Genomic DNA, 27,106 nt, shown 5'->3' on the forward strand with positions numbered 1-27,106 from the left:
GCTGTAGTTATTCATTTGTAGCACTTACAGTTAAAGGGGAACTCCAGTACTTTTAAACCTAGACCTTATTTCTGGCATGAAATACGTTTATCTACTCACCGAGAACAGTTTGGCTGAAAGTCGGCATCCTTTCGAAGATATTTAGATAACTCGCGATCCATATAAAGGAGTGAACGGGGAAAAGATGATGCAGCCTCTAAATAAGGCATTATCTGTCTTTATTTCAGCAATACTTTAAGACAAATGACTGAATGAACGCGTACTATAGCTCTGTTAGCACATAGCTGCTGTTATATGGCTACTTGCAGCTTATAGGAGAGCTAACGGAGGGATTTCTACACAGGCACTCTACTGGGACCACTTCATCCACACGCCCCCCTGCAGCACAATTTATTTACTCATTGCTCTGTGACAGTCGGCTAACTTCACACAGAGTTTGCTACTGCTAGTTTTGTGCAACGTGGCAAGATATTTATCAAATTTTGATAATGTGAACGACAGCTTTGAGTAAGATGGACGTTCTTACTGGAGTGAGTGAGGTGTGCTGCAGCCATGCGTGTCGAAGGCATTAGCATTTATTCAGAAAAGTTACACGTTTAGGCCCTCTCATAAAAGTGCAATAAAAATATCATGAATTTTTTTTTTTGCTTTCACCACATCAGATCTGTTCAGCAACTTCAGAACTAACCATAAATATAAAGTTTATTATTATTTTTCATGTTTATTATGTTTTTATGCATTTTTTTATTTATTTATTTTTTTTAATAATTTTTTTTTAAATGAGAAAAAAAATTAATATGAAGTGCAAAGTAGAATACTTTGGATAAGGTTATTATTGTCTTGAATATGTCGATAATTAATAACAACATTGATTTCAACACATCATTATTATTATTAGAGTAATTGGCTTGGCTTGGCTTGTGGCAGACTTCCCAGAGTACACTTGAAGCCTCAAAGCGTACGAGGTCTTCACGTCGCAAACAGCCCAGATCTTCAAACCATATTTCCCCGGTTTTGAGAGCATATATTTCCTGAAAGAACAGCGACCTCTAAAAGAGACTAACTGTTCATCCACACATATGTCCCTCCCTCGGTTGAACATCTTTAGCAGGCGGGTGCTCCATAGGCTCCACAGGTCCCTGATCGGGGCCAGCTTGTCCCTCCTGTGGCAGTGTGGCCGTGACAGTTTGTCATCAAACCGTACGGCCAGATTTTTTGGAGGAATCTTTTTTTGTGAGATGGTGCCTGCAAACAATGGCCGCCCTGATTCTCTGCCCTACAGGCTCTTTGTGGACTCATGCTGCGATTTGAACATGCCTGCTAGGATCAGAAGCCCCAGTATCCCTGCAGCTCCTGCTTATGCACAACTCTCCACTCATGCACAAACTTCTTTCCTTGCAGGTTCGTAAAATGCAGAATTTCCTCATGAAAAAAAGAGGTTGAATGCTGTCTCAGGGCTGATTATCCTGGCATTTGCAAAATGAGTGGGCCCTGGGGTCAACACTGGACATGGATAGAATGGCGCGGTTGTCTTGTGTGGAAAACCACAGGAATTCCCCATTTCTTGACCTCCATGATTCCCCCTCCAAATCCACTTCGTTTTCTTCTTCTTCTTCTTCCTCCTCCTCCTCCTGCTGCTCCCCCTCCTCCTCTTCCTCATCTGATTTCTCCTGGTTGTCAGTGGAAACAGCTTCCTTACTCTCATCCTCCTCGGAAGCGTCCTCCTCTGTCTCCTCACGCTGCAAAATTGCAGCAAGAACCTCTTCTGTTGTCCATCTTTTCTTCATGTCTGTGGTGTAGAAATGACCAGCCAAGACCGCAAACTGTTCTACTAATTGTCACTGACTGGACCACAGATGCACCTGTATAAACACTCTTTAACACGCAGCCAGGAGGAGAGAGAAGGGTTTCTCTTGATTGAGAAAATGTTCAAACAAAGCCCTTTGATGACTTGATTTTCACACACACATGCAAACACGCACACACACGCACACACACGCACACACACGCACACACACGCACACACACGCACACACCACTACTTTACATTGTTCCCAACACACTCAGACCATTTTCATGGTTTTCAGTTTTTTTATTGCAGTGTATTTTGCAAGAAAAGAGAACTAGACCTTAATTGAAAATTTGGTTTAAATGCAGGTCTGGTTCTCTGGTGGTTTAGGGGGGTCATCTGACTTAAAACCTGTTTTTCATTTATTTTGAAGGCAGTGGCTTAGATTTATTGGGTTATTGTGGGAAAATATTATATGTCAGGATTACAGTATATAAAAAATAAGTGGTTTTAATGGGAGTCAATGTTCCCAAATTGGGAAACACATGTATGTAAAATGTGTATCTCCTATTCTGTAGACTTTACAATAGTGGGGATCTGGAATATTAGAAATCATCATAAAATAGACATCCTATGGAAGTTTCATGAAGTTAGCCTTAAAACCGACCGAGATATTGAGGATCAAAAACAAAAAATGCAAAATGTACACGTTTGGGCCCTAAGGTTCCACAAGGGTTAAAGAACACTATACTTTAAAATATAATATGAACTAAATCAGAAAAATAACATACAAAGTAGCAAGCTCTGTCACCTTTTTTTTTTATCAGTCTTGAGTTGCTCCTTGAGTTGAGGAGGAGACAGCCTTGTCATAGTCTTCAGAGTCTCAGTGGAGAGTGGGCAATGATGACAGTCATTCTGTCAGACAACACTTTGTAGTGTCGACAACAGGATCACCTGTTGTCGACACTACAAAGAGATCTTGTTATACGGACTTGACACAAAGGCAAGCAGGAGCAGAATTCTCCAACAGCATCCATCATGTGTAGGCTGCAGAATCTGCGTCAGATGCTGCGTCAGAATGAGGTTCCTCTCCTGAGGTTGAAGTCTGGTGGAGGTTCAGCTACTAGCAGAAGATCATTAATGAACTGGTGCATCAGGCAGATGAGGCCAGTGGTGTGTTGGGAGCAGCAGAGTCTTGGGTCACGTCAGCTCACAGATGAATATCAGCAGCAGCAACACGGAGTTCAACATGGGGGAGCACCGACCGGCAACTGCGCTGATGGCTGCACACAAAAAGGACAGCATGCAACTCTTTCAACTTCCCATCAAAGGATTTCACATTTTTACTGTCAAATGTTAAAGCTACCTCATTCCCTTCTGCCACTGCTGTCTCACAAGTTCACATCAAGTTTCCTCATCACTGTGAACAAACACTTGTAAGTTTATTTTCACTGTGTCCAACTCAGTCCGAGGTGCTGCTACACATTAAGCACCAAATGTGTATTAATCAGGTGCAGAAAATAGCCCCCAAGAAATATAATATTTCCTACTGTTTTTCTCTTCTTTTATTTGCTACAAACACCTTTGAAAAATTCATGAACCTTATTATTGTTGCACCTTTTAAAAATCAAATTGTATTATGGATCCTTTTCATAATAAGGGGCACAGCCTGCAGCAGCAGCTCTGTTGTGCCTTTCTTTGTATATTGAGATTTTCTTTCTGTGAAAACACAGATTTAAAAAAATAAAAAAATAAAAAAATTCTGTGCTGATTTGGATGTGCTACTGTGTTGGTAACTTTGGCACTTTCTTTTTTTACACCTGTTAGGGTGCATAACCATGGCAACTGGAACGTTGTGCCTGGAATAAGACCACAAATCCAGGTGAACTGAAGAGATCTCAATCAGTAGGGTTACATAGAGAGAATAGAAAAATACTTTATTCATCCCCCAGTGGGGGAAATTCAAAACATGAGATTAATTTGATTATAGCTATAGTTGGGTTATGCTCCTTATTCGAGCAAGGGTAATTATCCTTGGAATTATGGCACTACGTCTCTCTACATTTAGTTTGTGATGAGCATGGTTATGGCACAAACGTGATGCACAATGGCGCATTCTCCATTGCATTGTTTATTTCGTTCCGACGGCGGCGGCGACAACAACAGTAATATCGTCTCCGACTTCCGGGTGACGATCCTGGGAAAAAATCTTGAGCATTCACAGAACACTCAATCCAATCCACCATCTGCATCTGCCGCCTACATGCACATTTAGTGTACATTTGGATCGAGTTATCTTGGGGTCTTAATCCGATCGTGCATAATCCGAACCGATCTGATGTTTTTTTTGCCAGATTAAGGTGTCTACATGAACTGAGTCTTATTGTAATTTAGCCATTAATCCGATCCGATGGCACTCATGTAAACCCACTGATTGATACAAAGCAGGGACAAAATGTAGAGAAAGGAAGAGGAATTTGAAAGTATTTATTCCCTCAATCATCATGGTAAGTGATCCCCCCCAAAAAAAACACGCCAAACCATTGATGGCAGTCTCTAAAGATTTCTACCTCACCTTCCTCTTTGCTACTTTCTAAATGTTTACCAGATGATTTATATCATATTTTGTTATCTATTTATAATAATAGCATATCTTTAATATTAGTTAGGATCATGAATAAGGGCAGCTGAACTTCTTGGATCTTGAAGACGTTTCAGTTGTTATCTGAAAGGTTTGTTCAGTTCTGAACTAGATGGTGGGGAGTGTCAACTTATAAGCAGAGAGGGTCGTTACAGTCATGTGTCAGTGAAACCCTTGACCAATGTACATGTTGTTCGAGTCATTATCATCTCTGAATTGTCTATCTGTCTGATGGAAATAGTTTTGGCCACAGGATCCAAGGTGTTAATGATTGTGAAACTGCCTGGGAAGAGAGACAATGCTGCATTGTAGGTGCTGGGAAGGTGATACCTGAGGCCACCACCTCTGTTCAGAGATGTTTTTTCCAGTTTAACATAGATGGTTTCCTTGATTCCGCTCTCAAACCTCCTGTCTTCTCTGTCCAGAATGTGGACATTACTGTCCTCAAAGTGTCCCTTTTCCTTCAGATGTAGGTGCTCTGCTGGGTCTGGACCTGAAGAGGTGGCTGTCCTATGTTGTGTCATTAGCTTGTGGAGCTGTTGTTTGGCCTCTTCGATATACAGACGCACACTCTTCGCTGCACTGCACTGCATACACGATACCCCTCATTTTTGTTTGGGTGTTTTTTTTTCCCTTTGGGTGAAGTAGTCTCTAGGTGCATTCTCACTGTAGGAACCTTTTGCAGTTCCTATAACCTTTTCAGGAATAGGGCCGTTTTTTCGCACATTTGGACATACAGGAACTAGGGACCACGGCCCTCAGTTCCTACAAACATTTTAGCTCCTCCGAGGCAGGGTCTTTTCTGGGTTCCATAGAAACACATATGATATAGGTGTTTGGTGGTTGGTAGCTCCGCCCCTTGTCTGAAACGTTTACTCATATGACACGGACACAACCGGCGCATGTTTAATAAGTTAAACTTACACGTCGTCTCCTTTGTCTGTGGCGCTCTGTATCGCCCGCTGCTCGATTCTTTGTCTCCTGACTCTCGTTGTGTGCTCTTCCAGCCTCGATTTTAGACGCTTGAAGTGGTCCATGATTAATATCAGACCATGAACACGGTGGTATCCTCGCTCTCCATATTAGCTTCTTGGTGGTGTTGTTTTATTCTATCCTTACTTTTCGCGGGTTTTGTTGTTGAGTGTGGCGCTAAAGTAACACGTCTGTCGCAGACAGTTGCGTCACATCAGTCCCTGTCAAGGTCCCTGACTCATGTGCGAATGCAAAACGAAACAGTTCCCCAGGGGAAGGACAGTTCTTGGAACGTAATTCGAGGTGGACAGTTCTTAGAACTGCGTTCTTGGAACGTCTCTGTCCAAATGCGGCTACTGTCTGAGGGTGTTCTTGGGTCTGAAGTGCACTAGAGTGTCATGTTTGGAGAAGTTTCTCTGAGACTCCTGCCACATATGGAATTACAGTATGTTTGTATCTGTTCCTCTTAGCTTCTTTACCAGTGTGGTTTGGTCCATTTGTATTTGCTGATTTGACAAAAGCCTAATTTGGTTATCCACAGGTTTGAAGAGCTCTCTTGGAGTACTGATGTTCCTTTTGTTTTCCCTCATTCTTGGTAGGTACACTCTCCCCCCGGTGGTGTAGAGTTCTGATGACAGCCAGTTTGTGTTCTAGTGGATGATGTGAGTCAAAAAGCAGGTACAGGTCAGCATGTGTGGGTTTCCTGCAAACCTCAGTGTTATGACTTCCATCCTTTTCAGTGTACACAGCACAGTCCAAAAAGGGCAGCTTGTGATCTTTTTTCATCCTCCCCCGTGAACTTGATCTCCCTGTCCACCATGTTCCGTGAAAGCCTCCAGTTTTTGATCTTGACAAGCAAATTGTACTCTCCACTACAGACTGATGTAAATCTGTTATGTCTCTTCTCATAGACGGCCTCAATGTTGCATGTCCAGTCCAGTCTGCTGTCCAGGTAAACTCCAGATGTTATCGCACATATGTCGATTATCCACAGATAATAAAAAAAAACACAGATCATTTAAAAAGAATTGCACAGATCCACCACAGAAAGTGTCAAACATTAAGGAAGGACTTGTGGAGTCCAAGTGCCACAGGAAGGAATTACTTCCTGTGGCGCTCTGTAGTACATTTTGATGGAATCAGTCTTCTACTAAATGTGCTCCTAAGTTTAACCAGTGTGTTGTGGAGTGGGTGGAAGACATTGTCCAAGATGTTGTGCAGCTTTGACGCCATCCTCCTCTCTGACACTGCCATCAGAGAGTCCAGTTCCACTCCCACCATGTCACTGGCCTTGCAGATCAGTTTCTTGAGTCTGTCGACATCCACTACCCTCAGCCTGCTGCCCCAGCATGCAACAGCAAAGAGGATCACACTAGCTACCACAGACTCATAAAAGATCCTGAGCATAGCTTGTCTTTCTTTTCCAGGGTCCATCAGATTTATACCCGTATTGATTATTTTCTAATAAATAACAGGTTAGCAGGGAGTGCAGATTCTTGCCAATATCACACCATATATGTCTCTGACCATGGGGCACTGTCCTTTCAACTGTGTTTACTCAATTCCTTCAGACCCTCATTCCAATTGGAGGCTTAATCCACTTTTATGAGCAGATGAAGATTTTGTAAAGATCATCTAATCCCAGATAACTGTTTTCATTGATACTAACACTATCCCAGGGGTCTCACGTTCAACAATATGGGAGACGCTTAAAGCCTTCCTTAGAGGGCAGTATAACCTTTATCTTAAAGGGGAACTCCGGTATTTTCAAACCTAGACCTTATTTCTGGCATGACATACGTTTATCTACTCACTGAGAACAGTTTGGCGAAAGTTGGCGTCCTTCAGAAGCTATTTAGATAACTCGCGATCCATATAACAGAGTGAATAGGGCAAAGACAATGCAGCCTCTAAATAAGGCATTATCTGTCTTTATTTCACCAATACTTTAAGAATAATGAATGAACGAACAAACGAACGCGTACTATTGCTCTGTTAGTACATAGCTACTGTCATGTGACTACTTGCAGCTGTAGGAGAGCTAACAGAGGGAATTGTACACACACACCTCTACTGGATGGCCTAATTCTTAAAAAATAAAGGGACCTAGAATAAGACTTCACACACTATAGTCACTATAGTCAGTAAATACTGACTATATGGGTGGGGTGCAGGGCCAGAGTGGGTCTCATTTTCAGCCTTGGAGCCCTGCCTCACACTGGCCCACATCAGATCACGACCTATTATTAAAATCATGTAATTATGACCTTACATTTGATATAAAAAACACATTTTGACTTAACCAATTAAGATATTTTCAATGGCAAAATATGCAGGTTTATTTAATATTACTTTCATCCTATTCCCTTTCAATTGTGGGCTTTGTGTATTTACTATCTTACTTTTAATGATAAAAATATAACAGGTCTCTACTATCGTTTGGGTATAGAAAGTGGTTATATTGGAACGGATGATTGCTTGTTCACACACTCTGTTACAACAGCTCACCTGTTCCTTCCATACTGACAGAAGCCGTCCCATCATCGCTACTGGCTCTGCTTCTGACACTAAATGACATTTTAAAAATGCTCATAACTCTCAGCACAAATCTCCCCTTTTTACAAAGCCTTCTGAACAATTTAGGTCAGTTTCATTAATGTAGTGCTGAATCATCTAGCATTTCAGGGCACTTTTCATTATATTAATTCTAACAATATTCACTCAATGAGTAATCCTACCTGCTCACTCTGGACTTGTGGGCTCATGGCTGATGCTTGGTGTTGTATCTTCTGACTCTGAGGGGCTACAACATAAAGTTTCCCAGTTGTGTGGCGCCACATCATACTATTATTTAAATGATATAATGTTACGTTATGTGTCACAACGCCCCCAACATCAGACCGACTCACCAGGAATTGTCCCTGGTTCTCCCGATTAGCCACTCCGGCCTGAGTGTGTGATACAAACTGCTGGAGGGACAGGGAGATGAGAGGGAGCCAATGCTGTATCTTGTCCCTATTTCGGCAGATCTCTTTGCTACTGCAGTTACTTTATTACTTTAGTCAACTTGTAATATATTCATTTTGTGGTTATATTAAAATGTGCTTTCTAGACTTCCAAAACATTTTTTTGGGGGGGAGGGGCAAGACATTTATTATTATATATATTATATATTATTTTCTGCTACATTTATGGGATAGGCTTGGGTGGGTTAGGGAGTTCTGGTTGGTACTTTGAGTATTGTATCTCTAATGTGTAACTGTATTGATTCTTCAAGAAAATCAATAAAAAATGTTACACAAACAAAAAAAAAGATACAGAGCTTCTGAACTTCTGAAGATGACACTTCTCAGGTGCAATAGCTGAAGTCTGTGGTATACAGATTGAAGAGGAAGGAAGAGAAAATAGTTCCCTGTGTGTCGCCGGTGTTGCTGACCACTCTGTCTGACACAGTGATGCAGGCACATGTACTGTGGTCTGCCAGTCAGGTAGTCCACAATCCAGGACATGAGGGGGGCATCTATCTGCCTCGCAGTCAGCTTGCCACTCAGAAGAGCTGGACGGATGGTGTTAAATGCACTGGAGAAGTCAAAGAACATGACCCTCACAGTACTCGCCAACTTATCCAGATGAACATATATCCGGTTGAGCAGATAGATGATAGTGTCCTCAACCCCCCGTCTGAGTTGATAGGCGAACTGGAGGGGGTCCAGAAATGGCTTGATTATGGGTCTAAGTAAGTGGAGAGGGTTGTTGAAAACAGGCTGCCGAGGAGCCAGGGAGGCAGAAATAGCAGCGTTGAATCTGTTAAAAAACACATTAATCTCATTGGCTCTGTCCACACTGCCTTCTACTCCTCCGTTGTTGTTGCTCTTGAAGCCCGTGATTGTCCTCATTCCACTCCAGACCTCCCTCATGTTGTTCTGCTGGAATTTCCACTCCAGCTTCTTCTTGTAATCCTCACTGACTTTCACCTTCAGTGTCCCTTGAATTGTTCTCACCTCCTCAGCTTTGAAGGCCCTTTTCTTGTCCTTGAGGGTGGCTTTGATGTCCTTTGTCACCCAAAGTTTGTTGTTTGGGTAACAATAAACAGTCCTGGTTGGGACAGAGGAGTCCATACAGAAGGAGATGTAGTCTGTTATGCACTCTGTGAGCCCATCAATGTTCTCTCCATGCGGCTCACAGAGTGCTTGCCAGTCTGTCACCTCAAAGCAGCCTCCTCACTGCCTTCTTGGTCACAGGCTGACTCTTCATGAGAGGTAGATAACAGGGGCAGAGGAGCACCAGGTTGTGGTCTGACCTACCCAGAGGGGGGAGCAGCTGTATGCCTCTTTGACATTAGCATACAGTAAGTCCAGTGTTCTATTTTCTCTGGTAGGACAGTCCACATACTGTTTGAAGTTGGGGAGTAATTTGTTCATAATGATGTGACTGAAGTGGCCCGAGATGTCTATGAATGCACTCGGGTGTTGAGTCTAGAGACGGGCAATGGCGGATTGAATGACGTCACACGCTGCCGTCGGATTGGCAGAGGAGGGGAACGTATACAGCCACCATGATAACATGAGAGAACTCCCTCGGCAGATAATAAGGCCTGAGGGCAATGGCTAGCAGTTCAGTGTCCGGGCAACAGATACTTTCTTTGATGGTAATTTGACCAAGATTGCACCAACGGTTGTTAACTAACAAAGTCCCCCTCCTTTGCTTTTACCATTCTTGGTGAAGTCCTGGTCGGCCTGAACCATCTGGAAGCCAGTGATGGAGATGTGGTCATCTTGAATGCCCTGTTTGCGTAAAGCACATCAGACTACATTCTCGGTACTCCCTCTGACTCCTGGCTAACGCTGTTAGCTTATCGGTCGAGGCTTACCAGTGCCCTCACTTTACCCATGATGAGAGAGGGGAGATACGACTTATATCTCCTCCTTTCCATAATCCTCCGTCGTCTCCTCCTATTTGTTCCCCCTCTGCATCCTCTGTGTGTCCTCTTCAGGTACACTAGTTGATCTTGTGAACAGGAGCGACTGCAACAGGCTGGAAGTACGTTGGTGCATGCACACTTGTGGTATGCAGCATATTCTATACACCTCCTTGCTCTCTGTTATCTCCTTTTTCAGCTGTTTGTCAACAGTCCTCAATAACTTCCCGTCTCCCTTCCTGAAGGCTTTCTTTTTGATTTTCAGGTCACTGTAGAGTTGTTACTGGGGAAGCACCTCACGGTCCTGATGGGACTAATACTCTACACAAACCTTAATGTAATCTGTCACACTCTATTGGTGAACTCCAAGCATCCTCTCTGATCATCTTGAGCCTCCTGAGACCACTTCTTCAAAGTCTGTATGTTCACAGGTTGTTGCTGAACAATGAGTACATAATTGGAGGTGAGGAGAACCAGATGTTGGTCTGGTTTTCCTTCTAGAGGCATGGCAGAGAAACTTTTTGCATCTTTTAAATTTGAATAAAATATATCCATTTTTTTTTCTCTGGTGGAGTATTTGACAAGCTGTTGGTTGTCCAGCAACAACTGAGTTTATGACATCACAAAAAGTGTCAGCAGTGATACCAGGTAACATATACACTGCTATTAGAATAACACAGGTAATCTCTCTAGGTAAATAATATCAATGTAAACTCACAGCCAACAGTTCAGTGTCTCTGGTAAAGATCCTCTCATTCACAGTGGTATGTCCAGGATTACACCATCTGTTGTTAACAAGCACTGTGATACCTCCACCTTTGCTTTTGTCATTGCTCCTAATGTCTCTGTCGACCTATACCATCTTAAAGCTGGGTTGTGAAATGATGGAGTACACTATATGCACCTATACACTAGACATATAGGTCTACGCTCTTAATGTTCTTTCTGTGTCCTCCTGAGCACTCCAAGTGTGTCCATTTTATTTTCTAGCGATCTCGCATTCCCTGTGAGGATCGAGGGAAGACTTTGTTTAAACTTGCTCCACCTCTTTCTCTGTCTTGTTCCTCCTTGACATTCATGAAGATCTTCAACTCATATGGGATTTGAGGTCTTTTTCAGGCCATCAGTTGACATTTGGAAAGTTCAATTAGCTGATCATATCTGTAACCAACTCATAATATAACTAATTATAACAGATGTTAAAATTTCTCAGAAGTATGAATAATATCCTCTCAAGCAGCACACTTTCTAAAATATCTGCAAGGGGTTGCTGGTTCCAGTCCAGCTATAATCAGTCATTTGAGAGTAGACTGCACTCTTGAACAATAATACAGTTGACAAAACCGTCAGCGCGCACACACACACGCACGCACGCACACACAAAGAACAGCTAGTTATATTGTTACCCAGATTTTGCAGTTCCTATAACCTTTTCAGGAATAGGGCTGTTTTTTCCCGCATTCGGACATACAGGAACTAGGGACCACAGCCCCTCAGTTCCTATAACCATTTCAATTCAATTCAATTCAATTTTATTTATATACCGCCAGATTACAGCAATTGTCATCTCAAGGCACTTAAGTAATATAGTCCAATTCAAGCCAATTGGAATTCAATTCATTGTAATCATAATACAATTAATTCATATAGAGCCAATTCAAAAATAATATCCTAGCTAAGGAAACCAACAGATTGCACCGAAACGTGTCTTCAGTCCAATCTCCCGTCCTGAGCGTGCCTGTGGCGACTGTGGAAAGGAACGACTCCCTTTTAACAGGAAGAAACCTCTGGCAGAACCAGACTCAGGAAGGGTGGCCATCCGCCTCGACCAGCTGGGGTTTGAGAAGACAGAAAAGAGGGAAAAGAGGGGGGAAAAACACCATAACGCCATTCAAAGGGTATCTGTTGGAACAGGGAAACATAGCTTAATAATCACAATAATGTCACATGTACATAAAATCAATTGTGAAATTAAACAGGGGGAAAAAGAGAGCAAAGTGAGGAAAGGTGTGACAGATGAGGTCCCCCAGCAGTCTAAGCCTATAGCAGCTTAACTATGGGATGTTTCGGGATTACCTGAGCCATCCCTAACTATAAGCTTTATCGAAAAGAAAAGTTTTAAGCCTCTTAAAAGTGGAAAGGGTGTCTGCTTCCCGGACATTTACTGGCAGCTTATTCCACAAGAGAGGGGCCTGATAACTGAAGGCTCTACCTCCCATTCTACTTTTAGAAACTCTGGGAACAACAAGTAAACCTGCAGTTTGGGAGCGAAGTGCTCTGTTAGGAAAATATCTTACAATTAAATCTTTAAGATATGATGGAGCTCGGTCATTAAGAACTTTATATGTGAGAAGAAGAATCTTAAATTCTATTCTGAATTTAACAGGGAGCCAATGAAGAGAAGCTAAAACTGGAGAAACATGATCTCTCCTGTTAGTTCTCATCAGAACTCTGGCTGCAGCATTTTGGATCAGCTGGAGGATTTTCAGAGAATATGTGGGACAGCCCAATAATAAGGAATTACAGTAGTCCAATCTTGAAGTAACAAATGCATGGACTAGTTTCTCTGCATCACCCTGAGACAGGATGTTCCTGATTTTAGCAATATTACGAAGGTGAAAGAAGGCAGTCCTAGAAATCAGTTTTATATGTGCGTCAAATGATAAATTCTGGTCAAAAATAACTCCAAGGTTCCTCACTGTAGAACTAGAAGCCAAGGAAATACCATCTAGAGTAACTATATAACTAGACAATTTCTCCCTGAAGCGCTCAGGTCCAAAGAGAACAACTTCAGTTTTGTCTGAATTTAAAAGCAAACAGTTCTGAGTCATCCAGGTCTTTATGTCTTTGAGACATGCTTGTAATCTGACCAACCTATTGGTTTCATCTGGTTTCATAGATAAGTACAGCTGAGTATCATCAGCATAACAATGGAAATTTATGCCATGCTGTCTGATAATGTTACCTAATGGAAGCATGTATAAAGTAAAAAGAATCGGTCCAAGCACAGAACCCTGAGGAACTCCATGACTTACTCCAACGTGTGAGGAAGATTCTTCATTTACAAGAACAAACTGGAATCTATCAGATAAATATGACTTAAACCAGCCTAATGCAGTTCCTTTAATCCCAATAACATGTTCAAGTCTCTGTAACAGAATGCTGTGATCGATCGTATCAAATGCAGCACTGAGATCCAACAGGACAAGCACAGAAACAAGTCCGCTATCAGAAGCTAACAGGAGATCATTGGTAACTTTCACCAGTGCTGTTTCTGTGCTATGATGCACTCTGAATCCTGACTGAAACTCTTCAAACAGATTATTTCTATGTAAATGATCACAAAGTTGAACTGCAACTATTTTTTCAAGAACTTTGGACAAAAAAGGGAGATTGGATATAGGTCGATAATTAGCCAACACTTCTGAATCAAGAGTAGGTTTTTTAAGTAAAGGTTTAATTACAGCAACCTTAAAAGTCTGAGGTACATATCCTATCAACAAAGACCGATTGATCAAATCCAATATGGAAGTGTCAATTAAGGGGAAAACCTCCTTGAACAGTCTGGTTGGGATTGGGTCTAACATACAAGTTGATGGTTTAGAAGAGACTATTGCTGTTGTTAGCTCAGAAAGATCAACTGGACAGAAGCTGTCTAAATACAATTCAGGTTCGAAAGATACTTCTAAAGCTGCTCTACTTGATGATACATCAGTGATAATAATGGGAAGGATTCCATTAATCTTCTCTCTGATAGAAACAATTTTATTGATGAAGAATCTCATGAAATCATCACTGCTGAGAGTTAAAGGAATACATGGCTCAACAGAGCTCGGACTCTTTGTCAGCCTGGCAACAGTGCTGAAAAGAAACCTGGGATTGTTCTTATTCTCTTCTATCAATAATGAATAATAAGCAGTTCTAGCTTTACGAAGTGCTTTCTTATACGTTATTAAACTATCTTTCCAGACTAATTGAGACTCTTCTAAATTAGAGGAACGCCACTGTCTCTCTAGCTTTCTTGTCGTCTGCTTTAACGCACGCAGCTGTGAATTATACCAAGGAGCCAACCTCTTCTGACTGATTACCTTCTTTTCAGAGGGGCAACATTGTCCAGTGTTGTACGCATTGAATTTTTTTAGCTCCTTTTAGCTCCTTCTCCAAAGTAGGGTCTTTTCTGGGTTCCATAGGAACACATATGATGTAGGTGTTTGTTGATTGCCAGCTACGCCCCTTGTCAGATTTCCGCTTCTTCATTTCTGCTTCTTGTGGCCTCGGCCATTTTTAAAAACTACAGTTGCAGCTACGAAGACAACAATGGACAGAGCCACTGATAAATGGGCCGACGAAGAAGTAAAAACTCTTCTGGCCATCTACGCCTCAGAGGAAAGTCGGAGAGGTTTTGAAGGCTTGCAGCAGAATATCAAAATTTTCGTGACAATAAGTTGTCAATTCTCTTCTTATTTGTTGCGGTTTTTGTTTTGTTGTTGAGTGTGACGCTAAAGTAACACGTCAATGTCACACACGGTTGCGTCACATCAGTCCCTATCAAGGTCCCTGACTCATGTGCGAATGCAAAATTAAACAGTTCCCCTGGGGAAGAGCAGTTCATAGAACGACGAAATTCGAGGTGGACAGTCCTTAGAACTGCGGTCTTAGAACGTCTCTATCCGAATGCGGTTAAGGTTATCCACAGGGGCTACACTTAGTCACAGAATCCCTTCAGGCAATTGGCCACCTCAAGGGATGTATCTTAAAGAAAATCCATGTCAGCTGCGTCATGGGGGTCAGTCCCCTTAAAGATGGAATATGTAAGTTGAAAAGATAGTCTTGACGCATAAGAGAACAACTGCATGTTTATTGGCAAAACAGTGTTCCATAGAAAAAAAAGAATTTATCTAAATTGAATTAAATGTAATTGTTTTGAATGTATTTGAATGAATACATTTGACTTAATTAGTTGCACATTTTACATGGTAAGGTGAAGATTTTCTGGTATTATAGAGATTCAACTCAGTTTATCATTTTGCTGTTGAGTAATAAATCAACTCCAACATGGGCAATATGTGCCTTACACACGTGGACAAAATTGTTGGTACCCCTCAGTTAAAGAAGGAAAAACCCACAATTCTCACTGAAAGCACTTAAAACCTACAAAAGTAACAATAAATAAAAATTCATTGAAAATTAAGTAATCAAAATCAGTCATTACTTTTGAATTGTTGATTAACATAATTATATTTTTAAAAAAAAACTAATGAAATAGGGCTGGACAAAAATGATGGTACCTCTATAAAAGATTGAAAACTATTTGACCAGAGTGACATGATTAACTCAGGTGTGTCCTTTAATTGACATCACAGGTGTTTCCAAACTCATAATCAGTCAGTCTGCCAAGTTAAAGGTAGACAAGTAGTCACTCTGCTGTTTGGTGAAAAGGTGTGTACCACACTGAACATGGACAACAGAAAGCGGAGGAGAGAATTGTCCGAGGACATCCGAAAAAAAATTATAGACAATCTTAAAGGTGCAGGCTGTAAGACCATCTCTAAACAGCTTGAAGTTCCTGTGACAACAGTGGCTCATATTATTCAGAAGTTCAAGACCCACGGGACAGTAGCCAACCTCCCTGGACGTGGCCGCAAGAGGAAAATTGATGACAGATTGAAGAGACAGATCGTTCGAATTGTATCCAAAGAGCCCAGGACAACCTCCAAAGAAATTAAAGGTGAACTCCAAGGCCAAGGTACATCAGTGTCAGATCGCACCATTCGTCGTTGTTTGAGCCAAAGTGGACTTCATGGGAGACGACCAAGGAGGACACCACTGCTGAAAAAAAATCATAAAAAAGCGAGACTGGAATTTGCAAAAATGCATGTTGACAAGCCACAAAGCTTCTGGGAGAATGTCCTTTGGACAGATGAGACCAAACTGGAGCTTTTTGGTAAGGCACATCAACTCTATGTTCATAGACTCAAAAACCAAGCATACGAAGAAAAGAACACTGTCCCTACGGTGAAACATGGAGGAGGCTCAGCAATGTTTTGGGGCTGCTTTGCTGCATCTGGCACAGGGTGTCTTGAATGTGTGCAAGGTAAAATGAAATCTGACGACTATCAAGGCATTCTGGAGAGAAATGTGCTGCCTAGTGTCAGAAAGCTTGGTCTCAGTCGCAGGTCATGGGTCTTCCAACAGGACAACGATCCAAAACACACAGCCAAAAACACCCAAGAATGGCTGAGAGAAAAGCGTTGGACTATTCTAAAGTGGCCTTCTATGAGCCCAGATCTGAATCCCATTGAACATCTGTGGAAGGAGCTGAAACATGCCATTTGGAGAAGACACCCATCAAACCTGAGACAACTGGAGCAGTTTGCTCATGAGGAGTGGGCCAAAATACCTGCTGACAGCTGCAGAACGCTCATTGACAAATACAGAAACCGTTTAATTGCAGTGATTGCCTCAAAAGGTTGTGCAGCAAAATATTAAGTTATGGGTACCATCATTTTTGTCCAGCCCTATTTCATTAGTTTTTTAGTTTTTTTTTTTTTTAATAATTATGTTAATCAACAATTCAAAAGTAATGGCTGATTTTGATTATTAAATTTTCATTTATTGTTACTTTTTTAAGTTTCAAGTGATTTCAGTGAGAATTGTGGGTTTTTCCTTCTTTAACTGAGGGGTACCAACAATTTTGTCCACGTGTCTATTATCAAATTAAGGGAATAAAAGAAGATTTTTTTATAACCCTGTGAAAGACGGAGCACGGGACTGCAAACCACTGTCATAAAATCAAACATCTTATTTTGAAATATAAAATTATGTTCTATAAACTTGATGAAAATTTGAATGATGCTTTACCATTTCACCAATATTGATCTTTGACCATTTAGTAATCATTTGAAAAATATTTCTAGCCTGTATGGACCTTACCTTTGTAAAGCTGTTTCCCTTTCTTCAGTCTTGGGTTTTCTGTTACACAGAATAAAAGCATTTAGTGTGTGTATGGTGGGCTGTTGCAGAATGATCAATCAGACACAGACTCACCAAACACTATGAGCCGGGTGTGTGTGTCTGTGGAGCCCAGAGGATTCTGTGCTGTACAGCGGAACATGGAGCCATTTAGCTCAGCAGGAACTCTGTCTAGCACAAGCTCTCTCCCGTCATGTTTATCTCTGCCATCCAGTAAACTCCCACCAACCCTTGTCCATGTGAACATGGGCTCAGGGAAGACCTCGGTCTGTAGAAACGTGGTTGTGAGCAGAGAACAATGGGGACGTGGGACAACATGAAGTGTTTATCAGCCATGTGAACTTCACTGACAATCACACCTGTCAGAAATGCACTCTGTCAAACATTACGACTTTAAGGATGACATGGTAAGTACTTACTCTTAGTGGCCTCGCGACTCCCTCAGCTAAGTATATATACATACAGAGTAGCTGAGCTAATGCCATCACAGTTTCTTAAATGTCTAGTCCAAACATTTATAGGCTAGTTGCCCTTATCTTCACTCTGGGAAATCCTCAGAGAGGGACATATCTGAACAATTGTACAGGGACATAGAACCACCCCCAGATTAGTCCTGTTGGCTTCTTTATTAAACTGCCACACCTGTGATTATCACAACAACCTTTATACATTTTAACATTATTCAGATGCAAATCTTACTCACAAATTTGGCCAAAAAAATTAGAAAATGTAAGTGGATGAGCTTGTGGAGCAATGTGATCTTATATAGTTTTGTTAACATACATGGCCATGATTGTGAGACATATAGAAATATTGTTACCTTCTTTGTCATTGTAAGGGTTCAGGACAAAATCTCAAGTTTATGGTTTTATTTACCATATTTGTTTTTCTGTGCACATTAGCACGAAGGTGCTGAGGTTCTCTTGAGCCAGTTGGTTATGGATTAAACAACTTTAACCTTTTATTAAGTTTTAAAAATACATTAAGATTATAGTGCAGAATTTTGAATTAATTCATGTGAAATGTGTGTAAAAATCTATTTAGATGAGCATGATACATCTCTGCTGTCGTTGTAATCTACAGCTGAAACATCAGAAGCTTCTGAACATTCATGCAGAATCCAACAGTCACATTAGTTCACACAAAAACACTGCAGCAGTATTCCCATTCCAAAAATGACCATGGATCACCAGTGACATCAAAGACCTCCTGAGCCAGAAAAAGATGGCATTTCAGAATGGGGATGGAAAAAGGCGGAGGAATATACAACAGGAGCTTAAAATGACACTACACCAACATAAGGTGGAGTACAAAAAAAGGTAGAAAGACAGCTGGAGAACAATAACACCAAGGAAGTCTGGAGGGTCATGAGGACCATCACTGGATACAGACTGAAAAACTCTGTCTGTTGAAGTTGATGATGACAGAGCCAATACTTTTAACCAATATTTCAACAGGTTTGATAGTGTGGCTTTTTCCACCTCTGCTGCTGCTCCCTCCACCCCCACAGCTACTTCCTCTATACTGCTTCCACTACCCAGCTGTACTTCCACCTCAATGGCAATCGCATCGCCAAGCCTCCTCCTCTGCCTGACTGCACCTCTACCTCTGCAGCAACTCTCACCAACAGGCTTCTTCTGTCCAGCTTTACCTCCACCTCTGCAGCAGCTTCCACCACCAGGCATTCTGAGCCCAGCTGCACAGCCACCTCTGTGGCAGCTCCCACCGCCAGGCCTCCTGAATCCAGCCACACCTCCACGGCAGCTTCCACCACCAGGCCTCCTGAGCACAGCTGCACCTCCACATCAGTGGCTGCTCCCACCACCTGGCCTCCTCAGTTCAGTTGCACCTCCACCTCTGCAGCAACTCCCACCACTTACCCTCCTCTGTCCAGCTGCATCCCCACCCCCATCTCTAAAATTGATAGCAACATCCCTCCTGTTGTCATCACTCCGCTACAACCTCTTTGTCTAACTATAGAGGAGGTTGGAACTGAGCTCAGGAGACTTCAGTCAGGGAGGGCAGCAGGCCCAGATGGAGTCTGTCCAAGGCTTCTGAGGGACTGTGCTGGTCAAATAGCAGTCCCTCTTCATAGGCTCTTCAATATGAGCCTTCAGATGGAAAAAGTCCCGGTGCTGTGGATAACTTCTTGTCTCATATCGGTGCCCAAATTAGGGCAACCGGTGGAGCTGAATGACTACAGACCGGTGGCTTTGACATCTCATATCATGAAGACCTTGGAGAGACTCCTTGTTAGTCGCATGAGATTGCAGGTTGCTGACGATCTCCAGTCTAACTACCAGAAACGCATAGGAGTGGAAGACGTGATTCTGTACATGCTGCACCGGGCATATGCTTATCTGGATGTGTCTGGTTCATATGTGAGAATCATGTTCTTTGACTTCTCCAGTGCCTTTAGCACCATACAGCCTCCCATACTGAAAGACAAGGTTCTAGGTTTGGGTGTGGCCCCCTCCCTGACATCATGGATTATAGACTATTTGACTGCCAGACCACAGTATGTCAGGATGGGTTTGTGGAACACTGGAATGCAGTACTCGGGCTCTGCAGGGTACTGTTTTGGCTCCTTTTCTTTTGACCCTGTACACATCAGACTTCAGGTACAACTCAGAGTCCTGCCACATACAGAAGTATTCTGATGATATGGCTGTTGTGGCATGTGTGCGCGGTGGACAGGACAAGGAGTACAGGGACCTTATGGAGTCCTTCTATGCAGTGTTTTTTTCAACGATGTCGATGACTAAATCACTTCATTGACGCCACTTTTTTTCATGTCGATAACAAGACAATGACGAGATAAACATGGCTCTTTGATGACTAAAACATGATGAGACTTGTATGAGTTTTTGTTGACGAGACGAGAATGGATGTAGATGTTAGTGGGTGGTCTGTCAGACGTTTAAAATGCATGACATTTCTGCTCATTGTGCGTGTAATCTGTCAATTAAAACCTAAATAGTATCTGCTGCTGCTGTATCCTTTCCTTGTTTGGTCACGCCCACCACCTGGCATGCAGCGCAACGTGCTCAACATGATGGCGACAGTTTCAACACGAGAGCTTGGTGGTCGCAAATGTAGAGATGACATGTGGGTGTATTTTGAATATAACCGAGCAGATAATAAAAGTATATTGTGATGGGAAACAGTGGCAAATGTGGCCACAAGTGCTGTTAACATATCGAGTACATACAATGTTACATTGGCCAGTGTAGCGTAATCATGATGTTTCTGGAGTCAGATTGACATCTGCTCGGCTGGCCAGAACTGAGTTGGATAAACACAGACTCACCTTTTGGTACCAGATAGGTCAGTGGGGTTTCAGATGGATTAATGAATCTGTTACCAATAGGCCTCATAATTACCTACTGACTGTGGAATACGAAAAAGGAAAAGCTCAAGCATCATTTTAAGACTTTCCACGACGCTGTAAGTAAAACACCAGGAAAGTTAATATTACGCCGTAGGACCCGACCGTTGTGCCGCGGAACCACAGGGCCATCTACAGGTCGCGACAGCAAATTTTGGGATTAAAATCATTCTGTATTTTATTCTCCTGTTTATAATATGGTGACTACTACATTAGTGCCAATTAAAAGTGTGTGTTACAATGAACCGGAGGTCCAACCGACGGAATAATCGGCAGTCAATGAACTGTGTGAATAATACATTTTCAGTTTTATTGGTCACTCACTATAATCCTTCGTCATCTCTTGGTTGAACATGTCTACTGATTCATGTTTACATTGCTTATATTTAATGCCTGTGTGATAAGTACGGTATTAATGTATTCTTTGAATGTGATTTGGGATGCCGGGATAAGAGAGATTGACTTTTCTTTTATAAAAGTTCATTTAAGAATCAAAGCCCCTCTGTGACGCCCAAAAGCCAACCCGACACTTCATTGGATGTAAACCAGTGACGAAACTCCGCCATCGCCAGTGAAATCGAAGCGCGCCGCCGTTTGAGCTTCAGTCTTGTTTGCAGTCTAATTTTATTCCTTTTTTGTTAGTCTAGTCTTGTTTTATTTTCAGTCTTGTTTTATTTTATTTTTATTTTATTTAGTCTTTACGTTTATTTTACACTTTCAGACTCTAGACTCATTTTCCCTTTTTGTCACTTATTTAACCTCTACTTAGATTATTTCCCTTCTCTCATTTTTGTTACCCTTTTGAGACGCTCATTTCCTAAGCAAACCCCACGGGGCAGACTCAACCAATAAACCCCCTTTTTGACCAAGTTTACTTGAAAACCCAATTTTTGTTGGGGTTATTTTGACTTGACCCCGCTCAAAGCCACTCAGCCACCTGTCCGCACCCGTCGGCAAGAAGAGGAGACGAGATACCGCATCAAGTGCCTTCAAGCCGAACCAGAACCAGAGACTGGACCGCACGCACCACGGATCCTGAGCTGCAACAACGGCCACAATTCCGTCGGAGAAAGAGAATCTACTTGCTTCCGCACGTAGACTCGCTTATCCGATGATCCAAACTCCTGGGAAGGCGGCGGCCAAATTCTCTGGATTCTGTGTAAAGCAAGGTCCACCCTTGTCTACCTTGGCTACGGAGCATCGGCTGTGGTTTGGTAATAAATAGGGCCGAGTTAAAATAACCAAGTTTTCATTCACGCAGTAAACTCATCCCTATAATTAGCCAGAGACCGCTCTAGAAATATTAAGTCCCATGTCTCTCTTATCCTTTGGGTCTTGAATAGAATCTTTGGTGTTATGTCCTCCTTATCATAAGTACTGTCTTTCCCCCATGTTAAATAAATGACCATATATATGTAATCGATCCATGTTTCATGTTTCTTAAGTAATTCCGGTCAATTCGGAGAGAATTCTAACCTTCAGTAACGACTCTTAATATAAATATTTTCATACGCTCCTGCCAGCGTAAATGATAGGTGGTGCCCTATTTCTAAACGAGGTCTTAAGAATTAATATCATAGCTAGAACGCTACACCAGTGATAAATTTCATAGTAAGCTTATAAATAAATACGTTTTCCACATACTTCTGGCGCAAATGGGCTGCTAACTTCAGACTAAAACTAGCTTTATGCTAACATCAATTCATCTGTTTTTACAAAAAATATGTATCTGGCAGACAAGGCCGAGATGATGTTCCTCATCCGTCACTCATATTTGGGGCATGTGTATGTTCATTGTATTATAGCAAATTGAGAAATAAAGCTGACGTCACTGACTTCACGTCGACGAGACCGCCGCCATATTTGTGTCCAATTTGACAGTTCTCCTCAGTTTCGCTATGGCGGTGCACACCTCACACTTGAACGAGACGAAGAGACAACGATTGGCTGCGAGCCATATTTATTACCCTCAACAGTATTTTGTCTGCTAACCTCTGCAAAACGCCTGCCCCAACTCACGTTTCTGGATATTTATATCTTTTTGATCCACAATCCCTCCCCCTACAGCCAAGACAGCCTGAAGGCTTTTAAGAGCATCGATGCCTACCAGTATGATGTTGCTAGATGAGTGAAAGCTCCAGGTGCTATAACTGACATTATTTCACTCATCTCGCAACATGTCATCACAGCACATATCAATAATTCAATAACAGTTTTTAAACGTGTCGTTTTGGTACTAGTTTACCGTTATGTTACCCTGATTGTTGGCGAGTTGTTAGCTCTCTCACCAACAACTCGCAAGTTTGTTTACATTCCCACTTTAGCTCGCTGCCAGCTGACATCCATGCTTTATCATCTTTATCATGCGACTTTCATGTAAACTAGACTGTCTGTGGTTCTACGTCCTTTGGGATGGAATAAAACTGCATTTCTGGATTTCTTTGTCGCCTGCTATCACAGCCAACAGCGCAACATATTCCTGACATCTTTCAAATAACGTAAATTTTTGGTCTCTCGCTGATTTTCCTCCTACTTCACTTGTTCTGTTAAAGTGAGAACGCTGTAACCTGTGACCTCAGTGCTGTGGGTGGACATAAATATGGCAGCGTGAAAATATAGTGATGTAGATATAGTGATCTGGTCCTAACGGATTGTCGAAATAGAATGTTCTTGTTTTTGGATTTTTTGGAGTAATGAACATTGATTCCACTGTTACCACTTTATCTGTGTGTAATGCACAATCCTTAAATCAGATATAAAATATAAAATCATTATAAATATTTATCTTTTTTTATCATTTTTATTGTAGTATTTTTCTATTCTATTCTATTCTATTCTATTCTGTTCTCTCTGGCGTCCTGTAAAATCAGCACTCAGCACAGTTATTGTGAGACTCCTAAAGCCTAATGACAACAGCTCTTTACTTTGTTCTTCCTTCTTATTTCTGAAAAATAACTCTGAGATAACATATCTGGGTTAACATACCTTAGGAGAGTGTGATATGGAGTCACTTATATTTGTATTTTGGAAAGAACTAAAAAGAACTGCGGGTCAACACAAAACTGGACCGAACATTTGTGAGTTTTTAGTTGATTGCAACCTTTCTGTTAAAACTGAACTCTGGGTATGATTGACTTTATTAAATTTAAATGTTTTTTTCTTTGTTTCTACAGAATACAAGTGAAGTTTGTGTTTGTTAAATTAATTAATCATTTGGAAGGTTTGATATAGGTCCCCTCTCTCACTGTGTCTTGCAGATCAAATAAACTCTCAAAATTAAAGTCTTCCTAAATTTTCTTTCTGCTTCAGAAAGATTTTCTGGTTCTAAGAGCGTCTTTGTCAAAAACTCACTGCAGAAGGCCCCAACTGGAAGCCCTGGACCGTGATCCGCACTGTGTCTCCCACTTTGGCCTTAGTGGGTGTCATGGTCAGCTTGGGTCCCCTAGGAGCAGCTGAAAGAAAAGTAGAAGACCATGTTGGACAACTTGAACACCTTGCAGACCTGAAACTTTCAGGTTTAGTGTGAAAACAAGAAGAATAGTACATGTTACCTAAATGTGGTGACCACAGAAAACATGCAGCACCTTTGCAGAAGGCTTTGTTGGTGTGTTTTCTGAAATCTCCTGGTTTTTTAAATGTTGTTGTGTTTTGACCCTCAGGGCCACCATCTTATATTTGTCTTCCTCCAATCTCTGATTATACTTGTCTCCCATACAAATTATCAACATATTTCTTCTTCCTGTTATAACAGTCTATGTAGGAGTCTTTAGATGTGTGTGTGTGTTTGTGTTTGTGGAATTTCTCTAAAAAGTCTGTGGATGAGTAGTCCTCAGTTTCCTTACTGTTATGCTTTCACAGTAATGACTTCAGCAATTATGTCCTGTGTCTCCCCCCCATCTATACTGTATGTACACATACACACATCTTTTGTGGCAAATGTTTCACAAACTTGTCGTGTTGCTATAAGTAATATTACACATTTTAGATGACCAACATTTCTTGTAATATGTCAGCTATTGCTACACACACAAAAAAGAAACTTAAGAAACTTACAACTTAACAAACTTAACAACTGCAACAGTTGGACAACATAGTTGTCTGAAAAGTTTGCTTATTATCGGTATATAAATGTCACGGCCAGAGAGGCCATTATCTATCAAAACTTCCCAAGGAGAAGAGGGGAGACAAAGAGAGCTGTGTTTTAAAGAGGAGCGTTGTCTCCACTCTGATCGTTATCTTTACGCTGCCCAAATAAGTCGACTCAGGAGATATAACAGGGAGTGGGATATATCTCAGCACATGAAAGCAAGTAGAAGATTCTATGTGTGTGTGTGTGTGTGTGTGTCACCAAATAAAAGAGCAAGGGCGGCAACCACTCGCTGGAGAACTCTTGTGAAGCTGCAGAGAGAAGGTTTGTGTGTTGTTCTCCCCTTGCAAGTAAAATACTGAGGCCTTTGAGTGATTTCTTGGTTTCATGTTGTTGTCTGTGAGTGAATTTTAGTCTGCATGTGAAGAGTCACACAGCTGTTATATGTAGCCAAGCTAATAATCCTGGCATTATCCAGTTTTCTAAGTATACTTTGCAGTTGCATTTTTGCATTTCCAGTCCAGTCTGCTGTCCAGGTAAACTCTCATATCTGTATTTCTCGACCACCTCCACCTCTTCTCCTAGGATGGAGACAGTGTTTGGCTTACTCCTGATCCTCCTAAAATCCACAGTCATCTATTTTGTTTAGTTTGTGTTGAAGATGAGGTGATTGTTCAGTTTTCTGGACTCAGCCATCACTGATACACCCAACAACTGCAGTCTCTTCTCCAGAGAGAAGTATCCAAAGGGTTTAAATAAAAAGTAATTGTTTCATTTTTTTATGATGAAAATATACAGTGCAATAATGAAATCACTCTAATGTAGGGTCAGTAAATATATATGCTATGGTTAGATGTATCCTCTGTGTGCTCTGACACAGAGTCTAACAGGCACTGCTTTGGTAGCTTCAATTCAATTTTATTTATATAGCGCCAAATTACAACAATTGTCATCTCAAGACACTTAAATAATATAGTCCTATTCAAGCCAATTGGAGTTCAATTCATTATAATCATAATCCAATGAAATCCAGTTAATTAATTTCAAAATAATCTAATTTATTCATGTAAAGCCAATTCAAAAACAATCCTAGCTAAGGAAACCAACAGATTGCACCGAAACTTGTCTTCAGTCCAATCTCCCGTCCTGAGCCTGAGGCGACTGTGGAAAGGAACGACTCCCTTTAACAGGAAGAAACCTCTGGCAGAACCAGACTCAGGAAGGGTGGCCATCCGCCTCGACCAGCTGGGGTTTGAGAAGACAGAAAAGAGGGAAAAGAGGGGGGAAAAACACCATAACACCATTCAAAGGATATCTGTTGGAACAGGGAAACACAAGTTAATGACTCATCAATGAATCATTTGAGAAATTAAACAGGGGGAAAAAGAGGGCAAAGTGAGGAAAGGTGTGACAGATTAGGTCCCCCAGCAGTCTAAGCCTATAGCAGCTTAACTATGGGATGTTTCAGGATTACCTGAATCATCCCTAACTATAAGATTTATCGAAAAGAAAAGTTTTAAGCCTAATCTTAAAAGTGGAAAGGGTGTCTGCTTTCTGGATATTTTCAGCAAAATACTGTAACACTGTTTTTACAAACTTGCACAGTATATACACATGTAACGTGTGTACATGCATGAAACGTGCACAGTGCAGTGTATTAATGTCCAACTTGAATTGAAATGAAAAGTTTTACCACTGCAATTCTAAAGGATTTGCAAACAATTTATTGAACACATAAGTAAAATTTTGTTAGCGCCTCCACCCACTCTGCCAGGGGCATGTTAGTGATTAAAACACCATATTTACTTACATACTTACTATAATGAAGTGAAACATTATGTTGAAATAATTTACCCATTTTATGAAAATGTATTACATTAAGTTGTTTATGTGAAGAACGTATATACTAGTGCACAAGAAATGAAGTTTTTGAAATAACGCAGTTGGATTTGACGGTAGAGAAACATGCCAGGATGGGTTTAATCCTGTTCCACGGCAGACTTGAGTTAATGTCAGGTGTGATGGAATAAACTCTGCTGCCTCTTATTTTGATAATCTCCTGTGTCTTTTCATTACATATCTTTCTTAAGATGTCTTTTTCAAAGTGCTGGATCAAATTCTGGCAAATTTTGTTTTTTAACATAAAAGTATTTCAGGAACAGTGTTAAAATCCTTCCAAATGACAAAACTACACCAACTGCTAGCATATCAGTGTACCAGTACTGAATAATAATATTGGGTATGGATTATGGGTCATCCATAGAGCAACAAGGATTTTTGGTCTTCCTGTTGCATTTAGTGGACCCAGATGCAGAACACTAGGATCTGACCCTGAAAAC

The 27,106-nt window shown here is 41.3% G+C and overlaps 1 protein-coding gene and 1 pseudogene across 1 annotated transcript in view; both read right to left on the bottom strand.

The window, feature by feature from the left end:
• Positions 1 to 935: 935 nt before the first annotated feature.
• LOC140271942 (immunoglobulin superfamily member 21-like) overlaps positions 936 to 27,106 on the bottom strand; it is a 51,511-nt gene continuing 25,340 nt past the window's right edge. The window contains exons 7-10 of the mRNA XM_072367236.1: positions 24,032 to 24,132; positions 17,368 to 17,560; positions 17,254 to 17,292; positions 936 to 3,072 (exon numbers count right to left, since the gene is read on the bottom strand). Coding sequence (XP_072223337.1) covers positions 2,990 to 3,072; positions 17,254 to 17,292; positions 17,368 to 17,560; positions 24,032 to 24,132 — 416 coding nt within the window. The 3' untranslated portion in view covers positions 936 to 2,989. The remainder of the gene's footprint in view (positions 3,073 to 17,253; positions 17,293 to 17,367; positions 17,561 to 24,031; positions 24,133 to 27,106) is intronic.
• On the bottom strand, positions 8,736 to 11,772 carry LOC140271943 (uncharacterized; annotated as a pseudogene).

This window comes from Leuresthes tenuis, unplaced genomic scaffold (genome assembly GCF_036924035.1).
Source record: "Leuresthes tenuis unplaced genomic scaffold, fLeuTen1.0.hap1 SCAF_16, whole genome shotgun sequence".
In the NCBI taxonomy this organism is placed as follows: domain Eukaryota; kingdom Metazoa; phylum Chordata; class Actinopteri; order Atheriniformes; family Atherinopsidae; genus Leuresthes; species Leuresthes tenuis.